The 21,960-nt window shown below is 34.7% G+C and overlaps 2 protein-coding genes across 4 annotated transcripts in view; one reads left to right on the top strand and one right to left on the bottom strand.

The window, feature by feature from the left end:
- Positions 1 to 1,301: 1,301 nt before the first annotated feature.
- Positions 1,302 to 6,218, top strand: LOC104589074 (MLO-like protein 6). 2 transcript variants are annotated; one of them, XM_010247259.3, is made up of 14 exons: positions 1,302 to 2,038; positions 2,196 to 2,253; positions 2,415 to 2,572; positions 3,176 to 3,292; positions 3,591 to 3,651; positions 4,089 to 4,177; positions 4,273 to 4,347; positions 4,440 to 4,528; positions 4,656 to 4,705; positions 4,861 to 4,901; positions 5,010 to 5,183; positions 5,289 to 5,324; positions 5,409 to 5,537; positions 5,629 to 6,218. In XM_010247259.3, the coding sequence occupies exons 1-14, from the start codon at positions 1,916 to 1,918 to the stop codon at positions 5,947 to 5,949; spliced, it is 1,521 nt and encodes a 506-aa protein (XP_010245561.1). In that variant the 5' UTR covers positions 1,302 to 1,915; the 3' UTR covers positions 5,950 to 6,218. The 2 variants fall into 2 exon arrangements, with proteins under 2 accessions (XP_010245561.1, XP_088750348.1); XM_088894222.1 differs by lacking the exon at positions 3,176 to 3,292 and having other exon boundaries at positions 1,771 to 2,038.
- An 11,058-nt stretch (positions 6,219 to 17,276) lies between these two features.
- The window catches only part of LOC104589075 (Polynucleotidyl transferase, ribonuclease H-like superfamily protein), a 36,525-nt gene continuing 31,841 nt past the window's right edge, over positions 17,277 to 21,960 (bottom strand). Inside the window, exons 5-7 of one of the 2 annotated variants that reach the window (XM_010247260.3) lie at positions 18,852 to 18,977; positions 18,075 to 18,198; positions 17,277 to 17,891 (exon numbers count right to left, since the gene is read on the bottom strand). In XM_010247260.3, coding sequence (XP_010245562.1) covers positions 17,691 to 17,891; positions 18,075 to 18,198; positions 18,852 to 18,977 — 451 coding nt within the window. In that variant the 3' untranslated portion in view covers positions 17,277 to 17,690. The remainder of the gene's footprint in view (positions 17,892 to 18,074; positions 18,199 to 18,851; positions 18,978 to 21,960) is intronic. The other variant, XM_010247262.3, reaches the window with a different exon arrangement.

Raw genomic sequence — 21,960 nt, forward strand, 5'->3', positions numbered from 1 at the left:
TGATTGTTAACACAAATAGACCTTAAATATGAAGGCCGTGATATGGTGAGAGTACTACTACAACTAAGGGGATGTTTGGAACCATGGCAGTTTTTCAAAAAAACGGTGCCACGTCAGATCCACATAAGCATTTCAACAAAAGTCCATGTATCTCATTGTTTGGTTCAGCATATTATTAAAAACTCGGGCATGCCTCAAAAATTGGGACCCTTGGCGTTTCATGCATATCGATGAACTGTTTCCCCAACGGTTGACTGATGTGTATCCTATGTGGTGCTTACCTGTCAGCATATACATGAAAAACGGTGATGAAAATCACCTTATCAAACAGCATAGTGAAAAACGGGTCTTAGAAATATAAGCATTTTTCTTAAAAATCAGTCTCAAAAAACGCCCACGCTTCTAAACACCATGAACAAATTGGCAAACTATGTTGGATTGATATCTGCTTGACTTTGCAAAAAGATTTGAAGCTGTTACCGGATTGGATTTTCTTGCAACTGTCTAATAAAACTCAAACACATGACACGGTGCAATGCATTGAAAAAGAGAGAATCACTTGTTTTTACTACCTGCAGAATTGATAGTAAATTTGCCTTAAAAAATCTAAACTTGATTTGAAAAAAAATATATATAAAATGTGCTTAGAACTTGTTAATCAAAATTGAAATAAATCTAAATCTATTAAACCAAAATCCTAATTGATTAACAACAAGAAAAATACTGAAGTAGTGAAAAGCTAATGAGGGATAATTTTTTCAGGGTGTAATGACTAAGAGGGGCATTAATGGAAATAAAAAACCAGGATCTTTCGACGAATATAATAGATAGATAGATAATAGAAAGGAACTTCATTTTTGCTCCCAGATGGTTTTATGTTTTACCGCAGGGTCAGAGAGTCAGACAAGACCCTTGACGCTGTGGCCCCACTTAACGTTACTTCAAGATGACGTAGCAAGGTGAGCCACGTCAATACACGGAAGACTTGGATTTGACGCGGCAATGTGATTCCCTTATATATAGATTCCGGAAATTTTCACCGAACATAAGGCTGTCGGTGCGTGGTCCACCTGGCAAAGCCAACGAACCAAAAACGGGGTTATGGGTCCTACATGTCACGTTGTGGGGTCAGAAACTGGGCTTGAATCATGAAATATGATACCAATCCAACGGTCGTTCACGGTAGATGGGATGAGTTCATATCATGTGGGAAACAGAGAGCAGATATATGTCAGACCGCAGTGCTCCACCCTTTACGGCGCTCTACCTTCAATTTCTTGGTTTCGTCCCTTAGTCCTATCACCTCACCTGAAGCTGAAAGCCAAAATCCAACCGACCAAACAAACCCACATTTTTTAGCTGACGCGTAAGATAGCACTGGCTTTTTCACGTTACGCGGACGCGGGCGCGGGCGCTAAAGCAGAAAGCCCAGAAAAGAAACCCCTGACCGGAAGTGAACGTGAACGACTGCCCAGTAACTTACTAACGTTGATCTCATCTGAGACGACACTGTCGTCGCACTCGCACAGTATCAAATGAAAGTAAAGGATCCGATTCTGTGGATCAGTCCCATCTCTTCTACGAGATAAAGACTCCTGGGTTCTCCCATCTCGGCCCCTCTCTGCTTGGCAAGTTCGTTCAACTAATTAGCTGCAAGTTAAAATGGATTCATTCATTCATTCAAGGGTCAGAAATGGGACACGGAATGATGAATTTCTCCTCACCCGTCAATTGGAGTTGGCGTTCCTTGAAAGCGATAGAGAACGAGCTCTCTTGGTTTCTTCTTTTATTAATCTCGACAATAAATACTGGAACGACCCAGCAAGAGTTCATTTGGAGCTGACGACTTGTGTGGGGTTATTTCCGGTTCCAGACAACCGGCGCAAACGCAAACTCACAGAGACAGAGGGAGAGAATGGCAGAAGCAGCAGTTTCATATTCACTAGAAGAAACACCGACGTGGGCGGTTGCAGTTGTTTGTTTTGTCTTAATTTCCATCTCTATTCTTATTGAACATGCTCTCCATCTCTTAACCAAGGTATATGCTTGATCTGTAGTTGAGCTCCATATATAGCTATTCATTTTAACTCATTTGTTCTTTTAGAGGACAATCAGAGTCATGCATAAAATTATGAGGATTCTTTGTATATACTGTGGTGGGCATGCTGTAATCTTTCTCCTACTGCCTTTTTCAGCTCCTTACAAGATACAGGCGGAAGTCTCTCAATCAGGCTCTCTACAAGATAAAATCAGGTACAAGATGATATACAGTAGACTACTGCGCTGCTTCCATAATTCATTGTTTTGCTTTCTGGGCTAGCTATCTGGTTCTTTAGCTTATACCGAATTAACTACTTTTTTTCTATTTACTAGTGAGAACATCTTATTCCTTCTTCTGCTTTTCTGGGTTGCAGAGTTGATGCTTTTGGGTTTTATATCTTTGTTAATGACCATTAGTGAGAAGCACATATCTAAGATTTGTATCCCCAAGGACATCGGAGACAATTTCCTTCCATGCAAGAGCACAGTAATATCGAGTGACATTGAGGAGGAATCCAGTTGTGAAGAGGAGGTATGAGATTAGCTGCAAAGCAAACAAACCAGTACTCACAAGTTGTTTATCCACAAAATCTGCTTCAATATTTGTCACTCCAGCTGCTATTTGGATTTCATTGCACATATACATGTGTTTTCTCAAAACCAAGTAAAAACATTTTGAATTCAGCCCAGAAAAATAACATTGTTTCTAAAACCCAAAAGAATAGATGTTTTCAAAAATGAAAACATATTTTGGCTTCCATAAGATAAAGACTGATATTTCTTTACATCCTCTATATATGCTAACCTACATTTGAATGGATTTGGTTTCTAGATATGAATAATAAATTAGAAAAAAAAAAAAAGAAATCCGAGCTAATATTCATTTAAACATGTTTTTGAAACCAGAAATTTAACACCGTTTTTTATTCCAGTTTTGGAAAAAAATACTCCATGCAGTTAAAAATCGTGTTTTTTCGTGTTTTTGCTTTAAGAATCAGAATGGAACCAAAAAATCACGTAGGAGAACATCCCCTAAATGGATGACTGATGAATTTTGAGTGTATAGATTGTCACTATGTGATGTTAATTTAACTAGAGTTGTGATAGATGCTTTCGGTTTGATTCATATGAGCAGGGAAAGGTTTCTCTTTTGTCCAGAAAAGGTGTCCAGCAGCTCCAGTACTTGATCTTTGTCTTGGCCTTCTTTCATGTTCTTTCCTGTGTTCTCACCTTTGGTCTTGGGGTGGCCAAGGTAGTTTACTTCTGATATATACACGATACATTATGGTGTATTAACTTTTATGCTTCTTTTTTTAAGTATTTTATTGCTTGTTCTCTGAATCATATTAGTCATCAACAAATTTGACCTTTCAAAATTAGAATTTGAAGGCTATGTGCCTAAGCAGTCTATCTAAAAATTGTATACAATCTTTTGTAGCCTGAAAAGAACCATTAAATTAAAGGAAGTTTCTACTTTCTATAAGTAGATTGATGATCTCAAAAATATTATATTTATTTTGACTAATGATCCTTCTGTTTTAATTCATCAGATGAAGAAATGGGAGTATTGGGAAGAAGAAACAAGAACTCTAGAATATAAGTTCACCAATGGTATGCTTTTGGGCTGAGATTTTTCACTTGTTTTCTATTTTCTTCCTCCTTTGGTGGGTCCTTCGGGTGGCAATTCTTTACTCAGACTATTTTCTACAATCTAACCCCTTTTCCAGGAACAAAGAAATATATATCTGGTAATTAACAAAGCTGGGAATAAATACCAACTCGGTCAACAATCCATCAACCCAATTGATTGAACCGTTCACCCATCAGAGACTATTTCAATGGGCTACCAGTTTTGTGTCATTTTAATTATTTATAATGATGCATATGGACTGGATGCAACTGAATCATGTTTGTGTATGAGACTTAACCGTCTTTGTCATTACAAGTAGAGATATAACAGAACAAATTTTCATTTAATCATGATATCCTTCTCTCCATTTGATTTGAGTAATACATTCTAATTACTTGAGGACTTAAAAACCATGTAGATCCAAGGAGGTTCAGGCTCACTCATCAAACATCATTTGGCAAACGACATCTCAAGTACTGGAGTGAGCACCGTTTGCTTCGTTGGCCTGTAAGTTCTGCAGAAGTGATACCATCTCTTGCTGCTTGTATTTGTTAGATCTTTTAATCGAAAGAATCTTGTACTAAAATTGTGATCTTGTGTAGGCCTGTTTTATTCGGCAGTTCTATGCGTCTGTTTCTAAAATCGATTATTTCACTCTTCGCCATGGATTCATTATGGTAACTCCATTAATAGTTTTCACAAACACGAGACTTTCATCCAACTGGTTTTGATTTTAATAAGTGAAACTTCTGGTTGTCCATTTCTCTAGGCCCATTTTTCAGAAGGCAGTGAATTCGACTTCCAAAAGTTTCTGAGAAGAGCTGTGGATGAAGATTTCCAAGTGGTGGTTGGAATAAGGTAATTGTCTATGAGAAAATAAAATTACATTATTGCAAAAGATAAAAAGATTATCGCATTATTATACTCTCTATAACCCATTTATTGATTATTCATTATTGGGTAACTCTTTTTTCTTCTTTTGCAGCTTCTGGATGTGGATATTCTCCATGTTCTTTATATTTTTCAATGCATATGGTAACACCAATCTCCTTAGGCTGTGTTTCGTTTCATTTCCTCTCTTATTTTCTTTCAAACCAAACACAGCCTTAGTGTTCTACAAATAGCATGCATTCTGATTAATAAGCTATTCAAAACTAACCTTCCTTTCTTTCTTATGTATGTATCTGCAGGATTTTACAACTATTTCTGGTTGCTCTTTATTCCTTTAGTAGTAAGAACCTCAGTTCTAATATACATACATACATACATATATATATATATATATATATATATATATATATATATATGTTACTGAAGGATTGTATCTCTTCTGTTACAGATGCTTCTGATAGTGGGGACGAAGCTGCAAGATATCATAACCAAAATGTGTTTGGATAGCCATGGTGAAACTCCTGTTGTTAGAGGAACTTTCATTGTGAAGCCTAGTGATAACTTCTTCTGGTTCAAGCGACCCCAATTGCTTCTCCACCTTATCCAGTTCGTCCTATTTCAGGTAGAACTGTAACTTATAATAAATATCTGATGTCTTAATTTATTTCATGGAGTTTCAATTCATCTTTGCTGAAACAAATCCCTGTAATATTCCTTGGGTCTGCAGAATTCCTTTCAGCTGGCATTCTTCACATGGACATGGGTAGGTATATTATAAATTGATACTGGTATGATCATTTTTCTATTTTAGTAGAATTGAGTAGCTAAATTTTTGTCTGAAATGCAGTACAAGTTTGGGCTGAGATCATGCTTCCATAGAACAAAGGAAGACATTATTATAAGGATCGCCATGGGTGTTCTAGTGCAAGTCCTTTGTGGCTATGTAACACTTCCTCTGTATGCTTTAGTAACACAGGTAGAACTAATGAGCAGTACTCGGATTAAGTTAAATCCCAACTTCTAATTACATCATGTAATCAAGTTACCTCTTTGCATTTGCATATTAGATGGGGTCATCAATGAAGAAGGCCGTCTTCACAGAGCGGGTCATTGAAGGTTTAAAGAAATGGCACAGGAATGCCAAGCGGAGCATAGCTACCAGCAAAACCAATTCCGTCGGTCCTTCGCCATCGCTGGATCCTTCGCCTCCTCAAACACTTGATGAAACTTCAGTATCTAATGGACAAGAGTTTGAAACGGTGGAACTTTATCATCCATCAACTGAGGTTGGATGTCTAAGTATTGAAATAAAGGAGGAAGAGAAGGCAGAAACTGATGAGATATACAAACAAAGAAGCTACAATGGTGAGCTCTCTTTTGGGAGGTAAAATGAGCAAAATTTGTTGCCAGCTGAAACAGCATGGGGAGGCTTGGGCTTGGCTTGGAATTCAAAATGTGGACTGCACGCTGGAAGCTAATTGAAAAGAAGATTATGAATGAATGGGCCCGGTTTCATGACACAATTTTTCATTCTGGGTTGTTATCCTTGACAAAAAAAACATGCATTTTTCCAAAATTAGAGATACTACTTGGATAAATTTCCAGCATGTGATTTGTCAGATGCATCATTATTATTAACACAAAATAATTATTATAATTGTGTTTCTTTCTATGAAAATGCTTGAAAGTTGAAATCTTGGCAAATTTTAGAAATTCCAGGCCAATCCAAAACCATGATTTAATTGGATGCCACATGAAATGCATTGTGTGTTGAAATTTATTCATTTAATATGGAATTCTCTCTGGTTGTAAAGGGGAAAAAGGGTTATAAGTTCATTTCTATCTACTTCTACAACCAGAAAATATTCTGGCTGCATGCCCCTTAGATGGTAAAAAGCCGCAGTGATTGACAAAAATGACAAAAGGAATATTTATTGTCATATGGTACAGAAAATGTTGTCTGGTAACGTTTTAATTCACTTCAACGTGTTTAGTTCACTAGTAAGCGGCGGCATCCCAAGACACGGGTTGCTTTGGTTTTCCAGGTATTTAGAAAACAAAAACCCAATTTTCCTTTTGTTAAGCTGTGTTTCTCTCTCTCTCTCTTGTTCATGGATAGGAACGGAGGTCTTCCATTCCATATATGCATATATTTTATAAAAATTAAACTGGGCTGGTTTTAACTTGCTGGCATTTGTTGATGTGGGAAAACGACTTCTTGAGGTTTTTACTTTCAAAAAACAATATTGTTTTACTTTTGAAAAGACTAGAGAAGAGTCCAACCTATCTATCACCTATGACCTATCTTGCAGGTGAAGGTGATTTGAATTTTTTTCTTATTTACCAAAACAAAGGACCTTTATTCCATGGTTGTCCTTAGAAAATCTGAAAATTAATGACCCAACAGCCTTCTCGAAATCACCTTTTTCAATCATGCATTAAACACTTTTAGAGAATAAAATCTTAGGACCTCACCTAACAGTTTAAACTTTTAAATTCAATGGTTTTTTAGGAAATACCCACCAATAATCAGGCGACGTGGTTTAAATTAACAAGCGGAAACAGTGAAATTTTTAGTTTCATGCTTTGATGCATGGTTTCAAAACCGGACCGGACCGGACCGGAAAACTGGGAACTTGTCAGGTGGCCGGTTCCGTTTTTTCTTAAAATCAGGATTTCTCAAAAAACCGTTGATTTTAATCAGCAAATTGCTGATCCGGGTGGTTAATCATTTGAACGGTTTTGATCATTTTTTATTTTTATAAATACTTTTTATTTTTTTGTCAGAACGAGCCGATCATTCAATTCGAACGGTCGGACAATTCAACCCGGTAACCGAATCCCTGACCGATTCGGTCTCCAAGTCGGTTTTAAAAACTATGCTTTGATGAATCGTCTTCAAATCAAAGTCAATGTTTTCGACCCATTCTCAGAGAACCCAAGATAAAAGCAATGGCAACGAACCAACCACGCCAACATCCACCAATACACTACACGTTTAGCTAACCAGATGAAAGATTATTAACGTTGTAAGACTTTGGGTGAGTGCATCTTTTAGTTAATCTGTGGCCGAAGATGTTTGGTCTGCGACGTTTTTGATAGACATTCTAGGTTTTTGACTTTGAGATTTGAAGCTCTTGAATTAAATGAGTAAATGACCTTTTGAAATTGCTATGAGAGATCTTTTGCCCAATTGCTATCAAACAGAAGTTATATCTCAATGATGGTTCTTCAAAATTTTCCGATTTGTCAAAATGTATGTATAAACACATGCATGGGTGATGGGACAGGCATTGATCATCACTGTTGCTATCAAACAGAAGTTATATCTCAATGATGGTTCTTCAAAATTTTCCGATTTGTCAAAATGTATGTATAAACACATGCATGGGTGATGGGACAGGCATTGATCATCACTGCCATGTGATAATGGTGCAATGAACAGTGTTTACTTGGTTTGATGTGTAAAATGTTCAACTAATGTTTAATGTTATTATATTATCTGACGGAAACAAACAGATGTGGATTTTCAAATGTTTGTCTCCAATTTACATGCATCGTTATAGCATCAACAAGATGAACAATGAAATTAAGCATCTATTCTTAGTGATTGAGAGAGAGAAAAAGAAAGAGATTTTAACAAACAGGGCTTTATTACTTTTGATTCATACAACGATAAAAGCCATTGTGTGAAAATCCTTACAAACGGACACTCAGTTTTACGTTGATAAATTTTGTATTCTCGTCAAATGGTTTTTCGTTACGATGAATACAAACACAAATTCCATGGTTGGAGTTGATGGTTTTTACATTGATCAACTTTTATATATCTTGAAAGTTGTGATAGCTGCCATTTTCAATGGACAAATGTAATCTTATCAAATGCTTGCAAACGGAGCATGTATCAAACTGGTATTTATATAACAAATAAACATAGCTTAACTAGAAAAAAACCCTATGGTTAATAATTATGCATCTTTAAAAAGCACAAATGGCCTCGAATATTTCTGTATTTTTTTTAGGACAAAAATTATTATTTTACATTTAAATTTATTGATAAAAAGTGAGGGCAAATAACGTAATCGGTTATTAATATTAAATGAGTTGAAAAGAGGTAATTTTAATGATATTCAATGCATTCAATTCCCTCTCAATAAATCCAATATTTAATTTATTAACTTACATTCATGTTAAATGAATCTTATATTTAAGTTATTTTTGTTTCTTTTCATCATTAAGTTCTATTAATTAAATCCATACTTAATAAATTAATAATTCCAATAACATAAGAGCATATACTTTCAAAATCTACCTAGAAAAAATAGAGTTTTCATCTAGGTGGTGGTAAGAAATTAAACCATTTTGGGTCAAATGGATTAATCCATGTTACCACGATTAAATAATAAAATTCAAAAATACAAATTAAAAAATTTGGAAACATTTTTAACATACATATTAAAAAATAATAAGTATGATAAATGAGAAATGTTTTTATTAATGATTTAAATTGAATGTAAAACTTAAAACCAATTGGAAATAAAAAAATTTTCCTATTCTCTCTTACTAAATGCTATATTTAAGATATATTTTTCTCATCATTAAATTCTTGTAATTAAATCCACAATATTAATTTTAATAGTATAAAAATAAATATTTTGAAAAGTAATTTGAAAACAAAACCATTTTCTTCCCTTCCAGTGGTGGGCAAGCAATTCAATCATTTGGGGTCAAATGGACTAATAAATAATTCCATAATTAAATAATAAAAATTTTAAAATAAATAAGTATGAAATGTAATAAGTATTTTTATTAATGACAAAAATGGAATGTCAAATTTAAAATCTACCTAGAAATGGAATGATGTCATAGTTAAATAATAAAACTTTTAAAAATAGAAAATATAAAGAATCACAAAAATAAAAAAATAGAGAAAATTTTGGGCACATATCTAATGTTATATATTTATAAAAAATAAAATATTGGGTACATCTCTAATATTATGCATTCATTATATTGAACGTAAATAAGTATTATACATAAGAAAAAAAATCAATGATGGAAATGTAATACAAAATTTAATATCAACCTAGAAATCAAACTATTTTTCTTTTTGGGTGGTGAGTTAGTGGTTTGGGTCAAATGATATCATAGAAAAATTATTTATATAATGTAAATAAAATATATAATTTAAAGGGAAAATTATAGTCAAAACCGATTATACATTTAAAATTAGGTTTTAGGTTGGTCCAAAAATCAACAAAGCTCTAACAACCAGCTTTACATTTCAAATTATAAAAGCCCTTGCTATGTCATCAAAGGCTTTTGTGGCTATTGACAACATAGGACTCTTAATCCATGTTGGACACAAAATAAAACCCTATACTGAAAATAGGTTTTCAGTTTCTCTCCCACTCCCTCTATCTCTCGACCTCCCTCCCTCCTCTCTCACTCTCGCAATCATCTCTTAATCTCCCACTCTCTCAGCTTTGGTATGTAGCCAAATCAAAACCTCTCTCTCTCTCTCTCTCTCTCTCTCATTCTTCTTCCTCACTCTTCCTCTCTCGGTTAATATCTCCTTCTCCCTTAATCTCTATTGTTCTCCCTCAGTCTTTCTCCCGCTATCTCTCTCATTTTTTTGTTTTTCTTACAAGCATCTATAATATTAATCATACCGTATAAAAAAACTAGAGGGACCAACCACTTGTACAATCAAGTTATAAATTTCTATCAAGTTGGTGTAAATTTTATAGCCAAGAGTTTCTTGTGAATTTTTATCAAATTGGTGTAATGATTTTTGAACTACACCAAGTTAGTCTCATGTTCTTTTATATGGTTTGATTAATACTATATAAGTGTGTAAGAAAATAAAAAAAAAAAAAGAACAATAGAAGTGTGAGAGAAACTAAGGGAGAACAATAGATTGAGAGGGATTGAGGGAAAATGATAGGTAGAGAGAAAATGAGAGAAATTGATAGAGAGAACATATATACAGAAACCGAAAATCATTTTTTATTTATTTTCAAATCACATAGTCATTGAGCAAAGAGAGATGACTGAGAGAGAGAGAGAGAGAGGATCTAGAGAAACTAAAAACCATTTTCTTATTTTCCAATCACCCAACATTAAAGGGCAATTTCAGTATAAGCTTTTTGTTGTGTCCAACATGGATTAAGAGTCCCATGTTGGCAATAACCACATAAGCCTCTGATGACATGGCGGGGGTTTTATAATTCAAAATGTAGAGCTAGTTGTTAGAGTTTTGTTGATTTCTAGACTAACCTGTAGTCTAATTTTAAATGTACAACCGGTTTTGATTATAATTTTCCCTAATTTAAAATTAATCCGAAAGCAAAGTTATTTTCTTATCTAGATGGTGAGTCAATGATCCAACTTTTCTAAGAAACCCATGATGTCATAATTGAATAATAAATATTTAAAAAATATATAAAACAGCAAAAATGAAAACGTACAAAATTTTGTGAAAAACATTTGAGAACATTTCAAATGTTATATATTCATCATATTAAATGACAATAATTGTTAAAATAAAAATTATTTTTATTTATGATAGAAATGGAACACAAAATTTAATAATAATAATAAGAAGAAGAAGAAGAAGAAGAAGAAGAATTGTTATTTGGTACAAAAATTTAAGTTTATTTATTTTTAATCATATTGTTACTTTTGTTAATTTTAAATTTCTATCTTAACTATGATATATCTAAAATTCAAGTAATTAATATGAAGAACAATTTATCACATGCAACGCATGTGCTTAATTACTAGTCTATCTATCTATCTATCTATCTATCTATCTATCTATCTATCTATCTATCTATCTATATTAATAGGATAAGGGTGCTCTCTCCGTGCAGGAAATGGAATCTACTCGTGCAAGTAGATTCCCACGTGAAAGCAACCCACAACCCATTTCCTAAATATTGTTAGATATATAAATATTGTTATATATAATTAGATAAGATAACTAGATATATATAATTATCTAATTATATAAACATTGTTAGACATGTATAATCATTTAAATATTGTTAGATAATTAGATATATATAATTATCTAATTATATAAATATATAATAGTTATTATAAATATTGTTAATAACTAGATATCGAACATTGAACTGTTTGAACGGTTTTGACCATTTTTTTATTTTTTATTTTTTTTGTCAGAACGAATCGACCGTTCGACTGGTAACCAGACCCCTGACCGGTTCGATCTCCAAGTCAGTCTTAAAAACCATGGTGTTATGTCATTTGAGCATGTGACTCATACGACCCAAAAATGGAACCGTTCTAGCCACTGATTTTCGGGTCAATGGTTCGACTGTCTGGTTTGAACGGGCGGCCTGTTCTGACAACAAAAATTTAAAAATTTAAAAAAACGGCCATAAACCATTGTATGGATCAACGGGTTGACAGTTTGACCACTCGGGCCAATGGGTCATTGGCTGATTCAACGGTTTTTGGCCAGGGACCGGGATTGGGGTAAAACAAAACTGGTTGCCTGGATGGTTCCCAATTAAAAATTTAAAAAAAAAATGGATGACCCGTTCTAACAACAAAAATTACAGGCAAAAAATTGAGTGTGTGAGGTCCATTATATATGTTATGTCATTCAAGTGTGTGACTCATACGACCTAAAAAAAGAACCATTCTGGCCACCGGTTTTCAGGTCGATGGTTTGACTGTTCGATTCAAACAGATGGCCCATTCTGACAAAAAAAGTTAAAAAAAATACCAAAAACCATTGAATGGGTCAATGATATGACTGCCCGGGTCAATGGGTCATTGATCGATTCAACGATTTTTTGCTAGGACCCGAGATTAGGATAAAATGGAATCGGTTGTCTGGATGATTCCTAATTAAAAAATAAATAAATAATGGCCAAAAACCATTGAATTGGTCAACAGGCTGATGGTTCGACCGCTCGGGTCAATGGATCATTGACTGATTCAACGGTTTTTTGCCAAGGACTGGGTCAATGGATCAACGAGTCGATAGTTCCATTCCAGCCCTACGAAGCAGGGCCCCTCCACTAGTGTGATATTATACTAAAACAACTCATTCTAGCAATTCAAATAGAAACGCTTCATTGGAGGACTGCAATTTCCAAATACTAGCCCAAATCCATCCCTGAACAAGGTATTCATGGTTTTTCTCATTGTTTAGAAATCTGAGCAGGATTCCGGCCAATCAGATCGATTAAACCATGACCCAAGACATTGATCGGTTTGGTCATATGATGCAACTTGTAAATCATGAAAAATTAACCGAAACCAACTAGCCAACTAGTTTAGTCTAAAAACCAATAAACCAGTCCCGATTTTATAAAACCATCTAGTCACCAAATGACTAGAAGTTTCAAAACGTCAATGGCAAGACTTAAACCATAACCTTTTAATTGTGTATATTATCTTGTTATCACTAATCCATGTATTTATACCTCTTTAATGTATATATTACTTTAATAAACATGTTTTTTAAAGAAAATGTGACTAAAGGGACTTGACCCCTAATATCTGTAAAATATGTTAAATATAATATTAACCCGCAATATATATATATATATATATATATATATATATTTATGTCATGTCATCACAATTTTGAAATTCCGACCTGTGAGCCTCTCTTATTTTTTCAATTCTATGCCCAGTCCAGTTCTTTGAACATTACTTTTACTTTTTACTTGATCTAGATAACTAGGGGTGGCAACGAGATCGAGCTTGACTCGGCTCAGTTTCAGTCAAGCTCGAGCTCGAGCTCGAGCCCAATATAGTGGCTCGATTATTAAATGAGCCGAGCTCGAGCCTATTAGAGCTCGACTCGTAAGGCTCGCGAGCCAGTTTGAATATATATTTATATATAATAAAATTATAGAAAATAATATATATAATAAAAATATTATAATTCTTAATTTTTTAAATATAAAATAAAATATATATATGATTTTTATTTTTATAAAATATTTTTTCTAAATATTTTTATAAAATATAAAACGAGTCGAACCGAGCCGAGCTTGAGCTTATGAACTTTTGACTCGAGCTCAAGGTTTTAGCTCGAACCGAGCTCGAGCTCGAGCTCGAGCCTTGTAGAATAGTCTCAAGCCGAGCTCGAGCCTAGTACTATTTGGCTCGGCTCGGCTCGAATCCACCCCTATAGATAACTATGGTTGAAATAACCTGAATGGTTTTTATCCTTGTAATTACTGTACTAGGCTTGTATACACGCTTAGCAATTCAAAGAAGACAAATTCACCACTCAGCAGGTAAAGTAATAAGATTAATTGGACCAAAATTCAGCTTCAAAAATGAAATCAACCATATATTTGCATGTTTTCATTTGGGCATTGGAGTAGCTTGCATAGCTTGAATCTTCTAAGTGCTATGGCTTTGATTCATATTCCCCAAAAAGTGGATCATGCTCTAATTGCTCCAAATAAATCAAATGCACACATTAAGATACAAAGGTTTTTTATTCCACAACAAATGAAGTCACTTTTTCACTCTTTCCTATATTAGGGGATTTACTTGGAAAAGAAAATGTTCCATAGGCTGTGTTTGGAAACGATGCAAATAAGTGTGAATGTAAATATGTAGTGTAAAATGGTCCATATAAATTGCAAAGTTGGGTTAGTTTTGCACTGACAAATTTACCTTTTTACCAAACATATTTTTAGCAGTAATGGATGCAAACATGAATTTCAATAAAACATATGCCTTTTTTTTATCAAAAGCCCACTTGAATGCAAATTTACTTCTTTTTTATTGATGTACTTTTACATCTTATTATCAACGTAAATATGCATTGGAAAATATGTTTTCTGTCATTTGTCAATGCATAAATGTAATGTTGCCAAACATAGGCAAAAGTGAACCAAAGTGCAAATTTACCCTGAACTGGGATTTACACTCCATTTGCATTGTTTCCAAAAGCAGTCATACTAAGACTCAAATCCATACCCTAATCATAGGTTCCAATGCATGAGATCTTGTATCACATACCAATGAGGCCCTATCACAAGATGAGTTTTTTCCATAGATACCAAATTAGGAGACATCAAATAAAACTTACAAGGTTCAAAGTATCAGAAACACGAGGTGTATCGGAAAAACAATTTTAAGAGACGTATCGGGATACACTTTGGATATGTATGGATACGGACAAAAGATCAAGATACACATAAATATGGTAAAAAATTCAAATAAATCTTAAAAAAATATATTACTAACTATATCGACAAATTTTATATGATTGTAAATAAGTCATTTAAATGTAAAAAACCATAATTTAATGGTTTATATAAAGTGTGACATATCGGGACACAATTAGTAATAGTTGAAAAAATGATGGAATAACTAAAATGTAAATGTCAATTTTCAAAAACCAATATAATTAATCTTAATATTTATTAGTATATAAATTTTAATAATTAATTCTAGCATTTATTAATAAAAACTTGTCACTCATTAAGAAAGTGAAAATTTATGTAAAACTAAAAATACGGGCTCGTATCGGCCGATACATACGAAAAGAAACATAACGTATGATTTATACACGTTCTGCGTATCAGATTCTTATTGAAACAATACATATCGACCGATACAAACAGATACGTTGCAATATTGTGAACCTTAAAATCTTAGGCTCCGTTCACTTTTCGGTAAGTTACTTGTACGGATAAATGCACTTACCCAGGTAAGTATTTCTGGTAATAATTACTTGGGTAAGTAAATTTACCCATATTCTTCTATTTCCTATGTAAATAAGATAATAACAATTTTAGCGATAAAAATCATTGTTAAAAGGGGCAATTTTGTCCCATCCAAGTGTTGATTCGCCCATAAACCCCACATAAATCTGAAAAAAGAACACGAATTCTTGATTCAATTGAAACCAAAATCCCATTGAGCAACTCAACACCCCCCCCCCCCGACTACTTCAATGTCGTTCTTTCCATTAGCAAACAAGTTGAACTTGAGCATGAAATTTAAAAATTAAAAAAAAAAGGTTGTATGAAATCCTAGTGTCTTCAGTAGCCCATCCGACCCCCTCCCTCAACCCCCCCCCCCCCCCCCCCCTCCCAGCGTCTTCAGTCGAATGCTTCCATCTAATCACACTATCCATAACCAGAAGTTCCATACAGAACGTATAAAAGCAAAGGTCAAGAGAGATATTATGCAATTTATGTCTAGATATAGAGAACACTCATTATATACATCCCTTTATATGGCTATTAAGCAAACTTCAAAATTTCTATACGTATTATATCTTTTGACTTCCGATACATTTCAATAATACGGTTCCGCGGTATCGGGGTGTATCGTTATTTTGAATATTAAGCATTAGCTATTAAGAAAGCTTGTTTAATCACATGCATTGTGAAAAAACACGACAGTTCATTTGTTGGCTTAATCGGTGCTAAACTCGGATCTTTCAGCTTTGGTTCGTCCTGATCAATCTCAATTTTAACAATATACGTACTGGTTTAACTATATTCCAGCTTGCAGCTCATGCCTTGTGGATCATGGGAGTCTAGATAATGGATATTATTAAATGACCTAGCATGGTTCCTAGTTCCAACCTGCTGTACCTCCTTTTTCATGTTAAGCAGTGGAGCTCTAGAGTTTGGATCTACTAATCCCAAGATCTCATAGTTATGGTATTACTGAATTGAGTTGTAGGTTGTTAACATGATAAGCTAACAGAGATTATCATAGTCACCTAATCAATTGCATTATTTTTGGACGGAAAATTTGGTTGTCATAGAACACAGGGTTAAATAGCGAACCAGGTTCCTTGTAGCTTACAAGAACATAAGACCTAAATCTTGAACAATTTAGGGGGTGTTTAGTAGTGTGCATGAGAAATTGGTGAGTGTGGACTGGTCCACACGACACCCTGTGACGAGAACCAATCCACACTATATGATAAGTCAACAACTGTTCTGAACTGTTGATGGATTGTGAAGATCGAATCAGTCTACACCCACAGTGGCATTATGTAATTGTGACGTGGACTAGCCCATACAATACTTTTTAATTCCATGTATCTCATATACATTTTATGGGAAATTTACAAAGTCGATCATAAATGTCTAATTTTTTTATTTTATATGGTAAATAAATTGAAAAAAAAAACATCAATATGTAGACAACAATTATATTTTTTAAATAATTAAAAATATTACTTTAAATATTAAAAAATAAAAAACTAATATTTTAAATGTTATTTTATTGATAAAAATATTAAAAATTAATATTTAAATAATAAAAAAGAGTTGAAAAGAACTATCAAACTTGTGCTAGAATTAACATTAAACATTATTATTTTATTGATAAAATATTAAAATTTTAAAATTTATTAAAAGATTAAATAAAATGAGAATAATTATACCAATATAACACAAGTGTGTTACACTGAAACCTTCCCACAAACTATCCACAACATAGTATGAACCATCCATGAGAAAATATTGCAGACGATATATTGGGATATGACCCATCCCTGTCCATGCTATTTTGGTCCCATCCACAATATACACACTACCGAATGCCACATAGTACCTGGAATTGCCATGCTTTTTAGCAACAGTGAAGCAACTAACGGACCTACAACAGTACTTGACATTAACTAAAATGTAACTATAGTCGATTTCAATGCATGATATTGTTGGCAAAGCATCCGGCTTCATTAAATTAAAAGAAAAGAGGGAAAATGGTATATCCCGAGATTCTTAATAGTAATATTTTGTATTCCCATGTACCGAACTCTAAGACTATGGCTTGTTTGAAGGAAAAGGTAGGGAAAGGGAAACATTGGGAAGTCTATACAATGTTTGTAAAGGTTTCCTTACATTTTCCTTCCTTTCTCCACTTTTTCCATCAAACCAAACACAGCCTAAATCGACGAAACAAAAAGCAACTAAGCATATAAACTTTCTTAGTGTTGTAGCTTAATGGATCACCTATACAACCCAAATGGAAAAGAACGATCTCTTTGTTTTCTTTTTCCTTCTTGGGTGGGGTAGAAAGGTGACAGACACACCAAAATTCACAAGCAAAGAACTCTGTTACTATTATACATGACAACATAGATTCAGCCAAGCAGTTATCTGATCCGGTTCTTGAAAAGAAACTCAACATTTTCAAGAGAATCAGCTCTCCTCCTTGCAGTAATTTGCAAAATTGCACCATCAGCAAGCATGTGTTGCAGCACTCTTGTAATATTCTTGGTATCATCAATCCCAAGATGGTGGCTTCCTAGCAATGGAATCCCAAGTTCCTTCATCATGGTCATCATTCCTGGGGCCTGGCATCCATTAAAAAAGTGGAAACATCAACCATAGAATACCTATAGGCCGTAGGTATTAAAGATCCAAAGGTCCTGTTACTGGGAATTAGGCCATTATTTCAAATTCCTTGCAGCCATTTACTGGAAAAAAGATTCAAAACAAACAAGTGCAGAAAGTAAATTTTGTCAACGAGTGCTTACCCTCCTCTGGTAAAAATTGAGATAGATGTCCTTTAAATTGATCCACTCCATGAAATACGGTGGCAATCTCATACTTGACACTTTGCATTGTTGGGGGACCTTTGTCTTAAAATCCCAGTTACCACTAATATACACAACAGAAAGATTAAATCAGCAAAACAATGTCTAGTCAGTGCTGCCACACAATGATATCATTCAACTAAATTTGAATGACAACATTACTATAATTAGCTTTACAGGCTTAATGCTTTTCCATTTTCTCTATCAAAATGAATCATGCGATTCCTATATATTCTACAGTAGATTTTTCTTTCTTTGACATACTGTATTCCTTTTACTTCCTACCCTTTCTACTTGAAAATGTTTTAAGTGTCGTTATCAGAAAATGGATCTGGGGGAATGCTTCAGTAATACAACAAGCTAAGAACAAATTCTGGGCTTAGAAAAAAAATAATAAAAAAGGAGCATCACCATCCAGATTCTTTGGTATTAATATTTCCTAGCATTGATTTGCATAATGATTATAACAATTTATAAATTTAGGAACCATCTAATGTTCCATTCAAAACAGAATCTGCGTACACAATGGTAACAGGATTCAAGCCACGATGAGCTGATGGCAACACATTCTCCCTAGGCAATTCACAACATTATTAGACACATTCACATGGAATTACCAACACTTGTAAAACATTTTCCAAAGATGTTCAAGACATTTAAACACAAAAGTTCATATAAGAACAGAACATATATATTTATACATGGTGACCAACCAACCAAGTTACAAATGCAGCACGGTGAAGAGGTCCTCCCAGTTCCCTTTCCCACAAGCGATGATGGGCAATCCAACTTTCAAATTGTTGAATAACTTCTTTAAATGGAATTGCTGTATCATGCCAGACACTGCACATTGCATTTCCAACATCACCATACCAGTCCATATGCAAAAGATAAACACAAGATAAACAATTCCTGAATCCCTATGCCATATCTTAATCGACAAATAGAGTTTATAGTAAATATCTTGAATGAAGTTTCTAGAGAGCAAAGAATTTATTTCTTATAGTGTATAATTGGAGTTTCAATGCAGATAGCATAAGAGAATGTTGAGGTGTCTTTGAAACGGCTGCTGAAATCACTTTTAAGGGACCATTAGTAGGCAAACTCCAAAACAATTTCATGTAAGATACTGTTGTTTCCAAAGCTATTATTCAAATGAAATTCTTCAGTGAACCATTGTGATCATCCATGGCATACATGCTTTTCAGAAGGACCATTTCTATCTCAACTTGAACAATAAAGTTATTTGTTTCCAAAAATAAACTTCCACTAAAATTACTCTTTTAATGGCAAGGTGGGGCCATTGCTTGCTCATGTATATGGAAAAAAATACAGTATTTATAGCAATTTGGTTAATTTAGCATTTACGGTCAACAAAAATGTCAAACAACAATAGAAGAAAATGGATATGTTACAACTCAGCTCAAGGTTATATTAGTGTTTAATACAAATATACAATACAAGAATGTCTTAGAAATCCAACCACTTCAACTCTTACATCCAGCTATCCATTATTAACTATTAGAACAGTTCCAAGCAACTTTTTTCAAGCATGGTTCAGATACCAGCTTTATCTCCTCCACATCTGGTTGAATTAGGCCGGGCAAGCCTCTAAGGTTTACAAAGAAGAAAAGGGAAAGTAGTCTAGTCAAATGATTAAAAAACATTTTTTTATCAACAGAACAGAAATAAATTTTATTAATAGGGAGGAACAACAAAATACAAGTTGTGAGAAAAACAAACCTATTACATAATTAACCCCCCACTGAGATTACGAATGTGCCCGAAACATGTCGTCTTTGAACCCCCTGCTTGGAAAGGCTGTCTGCCAAGCTGTTAGCAGAACGTCTGACCCATCTAACTTGGATATTCATATCTTTTACAAGCCATTTAAATTGCCTGAACTCATTTCTCAGCTGCCACGTCACTCCGTTTTTCAACCATCCCACAACTATTTTCAAGTCTTTCAATGATCAGCCTATCGGCTCCCATTTCCTTGGCTTTCTCAATCCCCCCCTAGAGCAGCAAGGAATTCTTCCCTGACTGAATCACCCAGATCAATTGGGCCTGAAAACATGCACAAATAGCTCCTTCCCCATCTCTATTCTCTAAGTATTCCTCCAATCCCTGAGGGATCCAGGTAACCATACTACTGCCATCAAAATTCAGCTTCAGCCAACCTTCACTTAGGGGTGACCACACCTCTAGAATTTTATGTTTCCTAGAGGACTTAGCTATATCCCCTCAACTCCTGACAAAGTCCACCTTGAAGCCCATGAAAAGTTTCAAGGTCTTAACCCAATCAGCCACCCTAAAAGTAATGGCCTCAACCACTGTCTCCTTACTTCTCTCCTTCTCCCAAATATTCTTGAATTCCTTTCTTCCCGGACTGTCCAGACCACTGCTGCTCTTGCACATCTCCACAGGATCCTACCCCTCCTTTTTTTGCTCCTCAACACAGTAGGGCTAAATAACCTTTCCAAACTGGCAGGAGGGAACCATCTGCAACCAAAAAGAGAAAAGAACCATTCCCAGATACAACAAACAAAGGGACAAGACATTAGGAGATGAAAAGTCGTTTCACCATTCAATTTACAAAGAACACACCAATTGGGGGACAATGACCACTTTGGTCTTTTCCTCTGAAGCATGTCACATGTGTTAATGCAACCATGGTCAGCCTCCCATCAAAAAACATTGACCATAAGGAGAAAGGAAACACACCAAATCTTTTTAACAGGAAAGAAGGGGGAGGAAGGACTAGAAATAAGAGATATGAAGGACTTACAAGAAAAGGCCCCAACAGGGTTAAGGGACCAAACTCAGGTATCTCTACTACCCTCATCAAAGAAAATAGAGCCCAAAATGTTCAACAAGTTGGATACATAAGGGATTTCCAACTCTCAAAGTTTTCTGGTAAAACCCAAATTCCAATTCAGCGCAAAAGAATTGGGATGATGTTGAAAGAAAACGGTCGCAGGCCTGTCTTTAAGGCTTGAAAGAGCAAAGAGGGAGGGGAAAGCATCTTTCAGCAAAGCTTCCCCAACCCAGATAACCTCCCAAAACCTTATCTTGCTGGCAAAAGCCAAGTCAAATTTACAAAATTAAGGAAACAAGAGAGGATAATATGAATGGATTTCAAGGTGCAGCCAAAGTATCTCTACGCAGACAACTAGCACCCCATCCATTCCTTGATCAGATCGTCCATGAATATTTGCCACCACTTTATGCCACAATTTCTCACTTTCTAGAGGAAACTGTCAAAGCCACTTACTCAACAAGGCCTGATTTTTTAGGCCCGCATTACCAATCCCCAAACCTCCTTCCTTCCTTTTTACCACTAGTTCCCATCTTAACAAATGATCTTTCTTCCCATCCCCTGGTTCCCAAAGAAAGTCCCTCGTTAACTTCTCAATCCTTTTAACCACTACCTGATGAATCCTAAAACTGACAAAATAAATTGGGAGGTTGTCAAAAGTTGATTTAATTAAAAATATTCTTCCTCCCAAAGAGGTAATTCCTTTTCCAACTAGCAAACCTTTTCTCAACCCTTTTTTTTATCAGCAAAAAACTTTCATTAATAACAGAGAAATTAAGTTACAATAGGTAAAGATTGCAGAGGAATAAACTGCAATCTCCAGCAACCAGTTACAATTCTGCCCAGTACAATGAAGATCTATTTGCCCCTTGTTTTGCTAGGGTATCTGCCATCCCATTTGCATCCCGTTTGACCCAACCAAACTGAGAGGTTGAACTTCCTTGCAAGTGTGTCAATTTCTCTGAAGATAAATTTGAGCTTCCAAGGTACTGATGTGATGTTTTTGGC

Source organism: Nelumbo nucifera, chromosome 1, assembly GCF_055504915.1.
Source record: "Nelumbo nucifera cultivar China Antique chromosome 1, China Antique-T2T, whole genome shotgun sequence".
NCBI classification, from domain to species: domain Eukaryota; kingdom Viridiplantae; phylum Streptophyta; class Magnoliopsida; order Proteales; family Nelumbonaceae; genus Nelumbo; species Nelumbo nucifera.

Excerpts from the sequence above, each read along its gene's own strand:
- LOC104589074 (XM_010247259.3), top strand. The coding sequence starts at position 1,916 with ATGGCAGAAGCAGCAGTTTCATATTCACTAGAAGAAACACCGACGTGG. Across the intron at positions 2,573-3,175 it reads AATCCAGTTGTGAAGAGGAG|GGAAAGGTTTCTCTTTTGTC; the intron begins GTATGAGATTAG and ends TCATATGAGCAG. Across the intron at positions 5,184-5,288 it reads TCCAGTTCGTCCTATTTCAG|AATTCCTTTCAGCTGGCATT; the intron begins GTAGAACTGTAA and ends TTGGGTCTGCAG.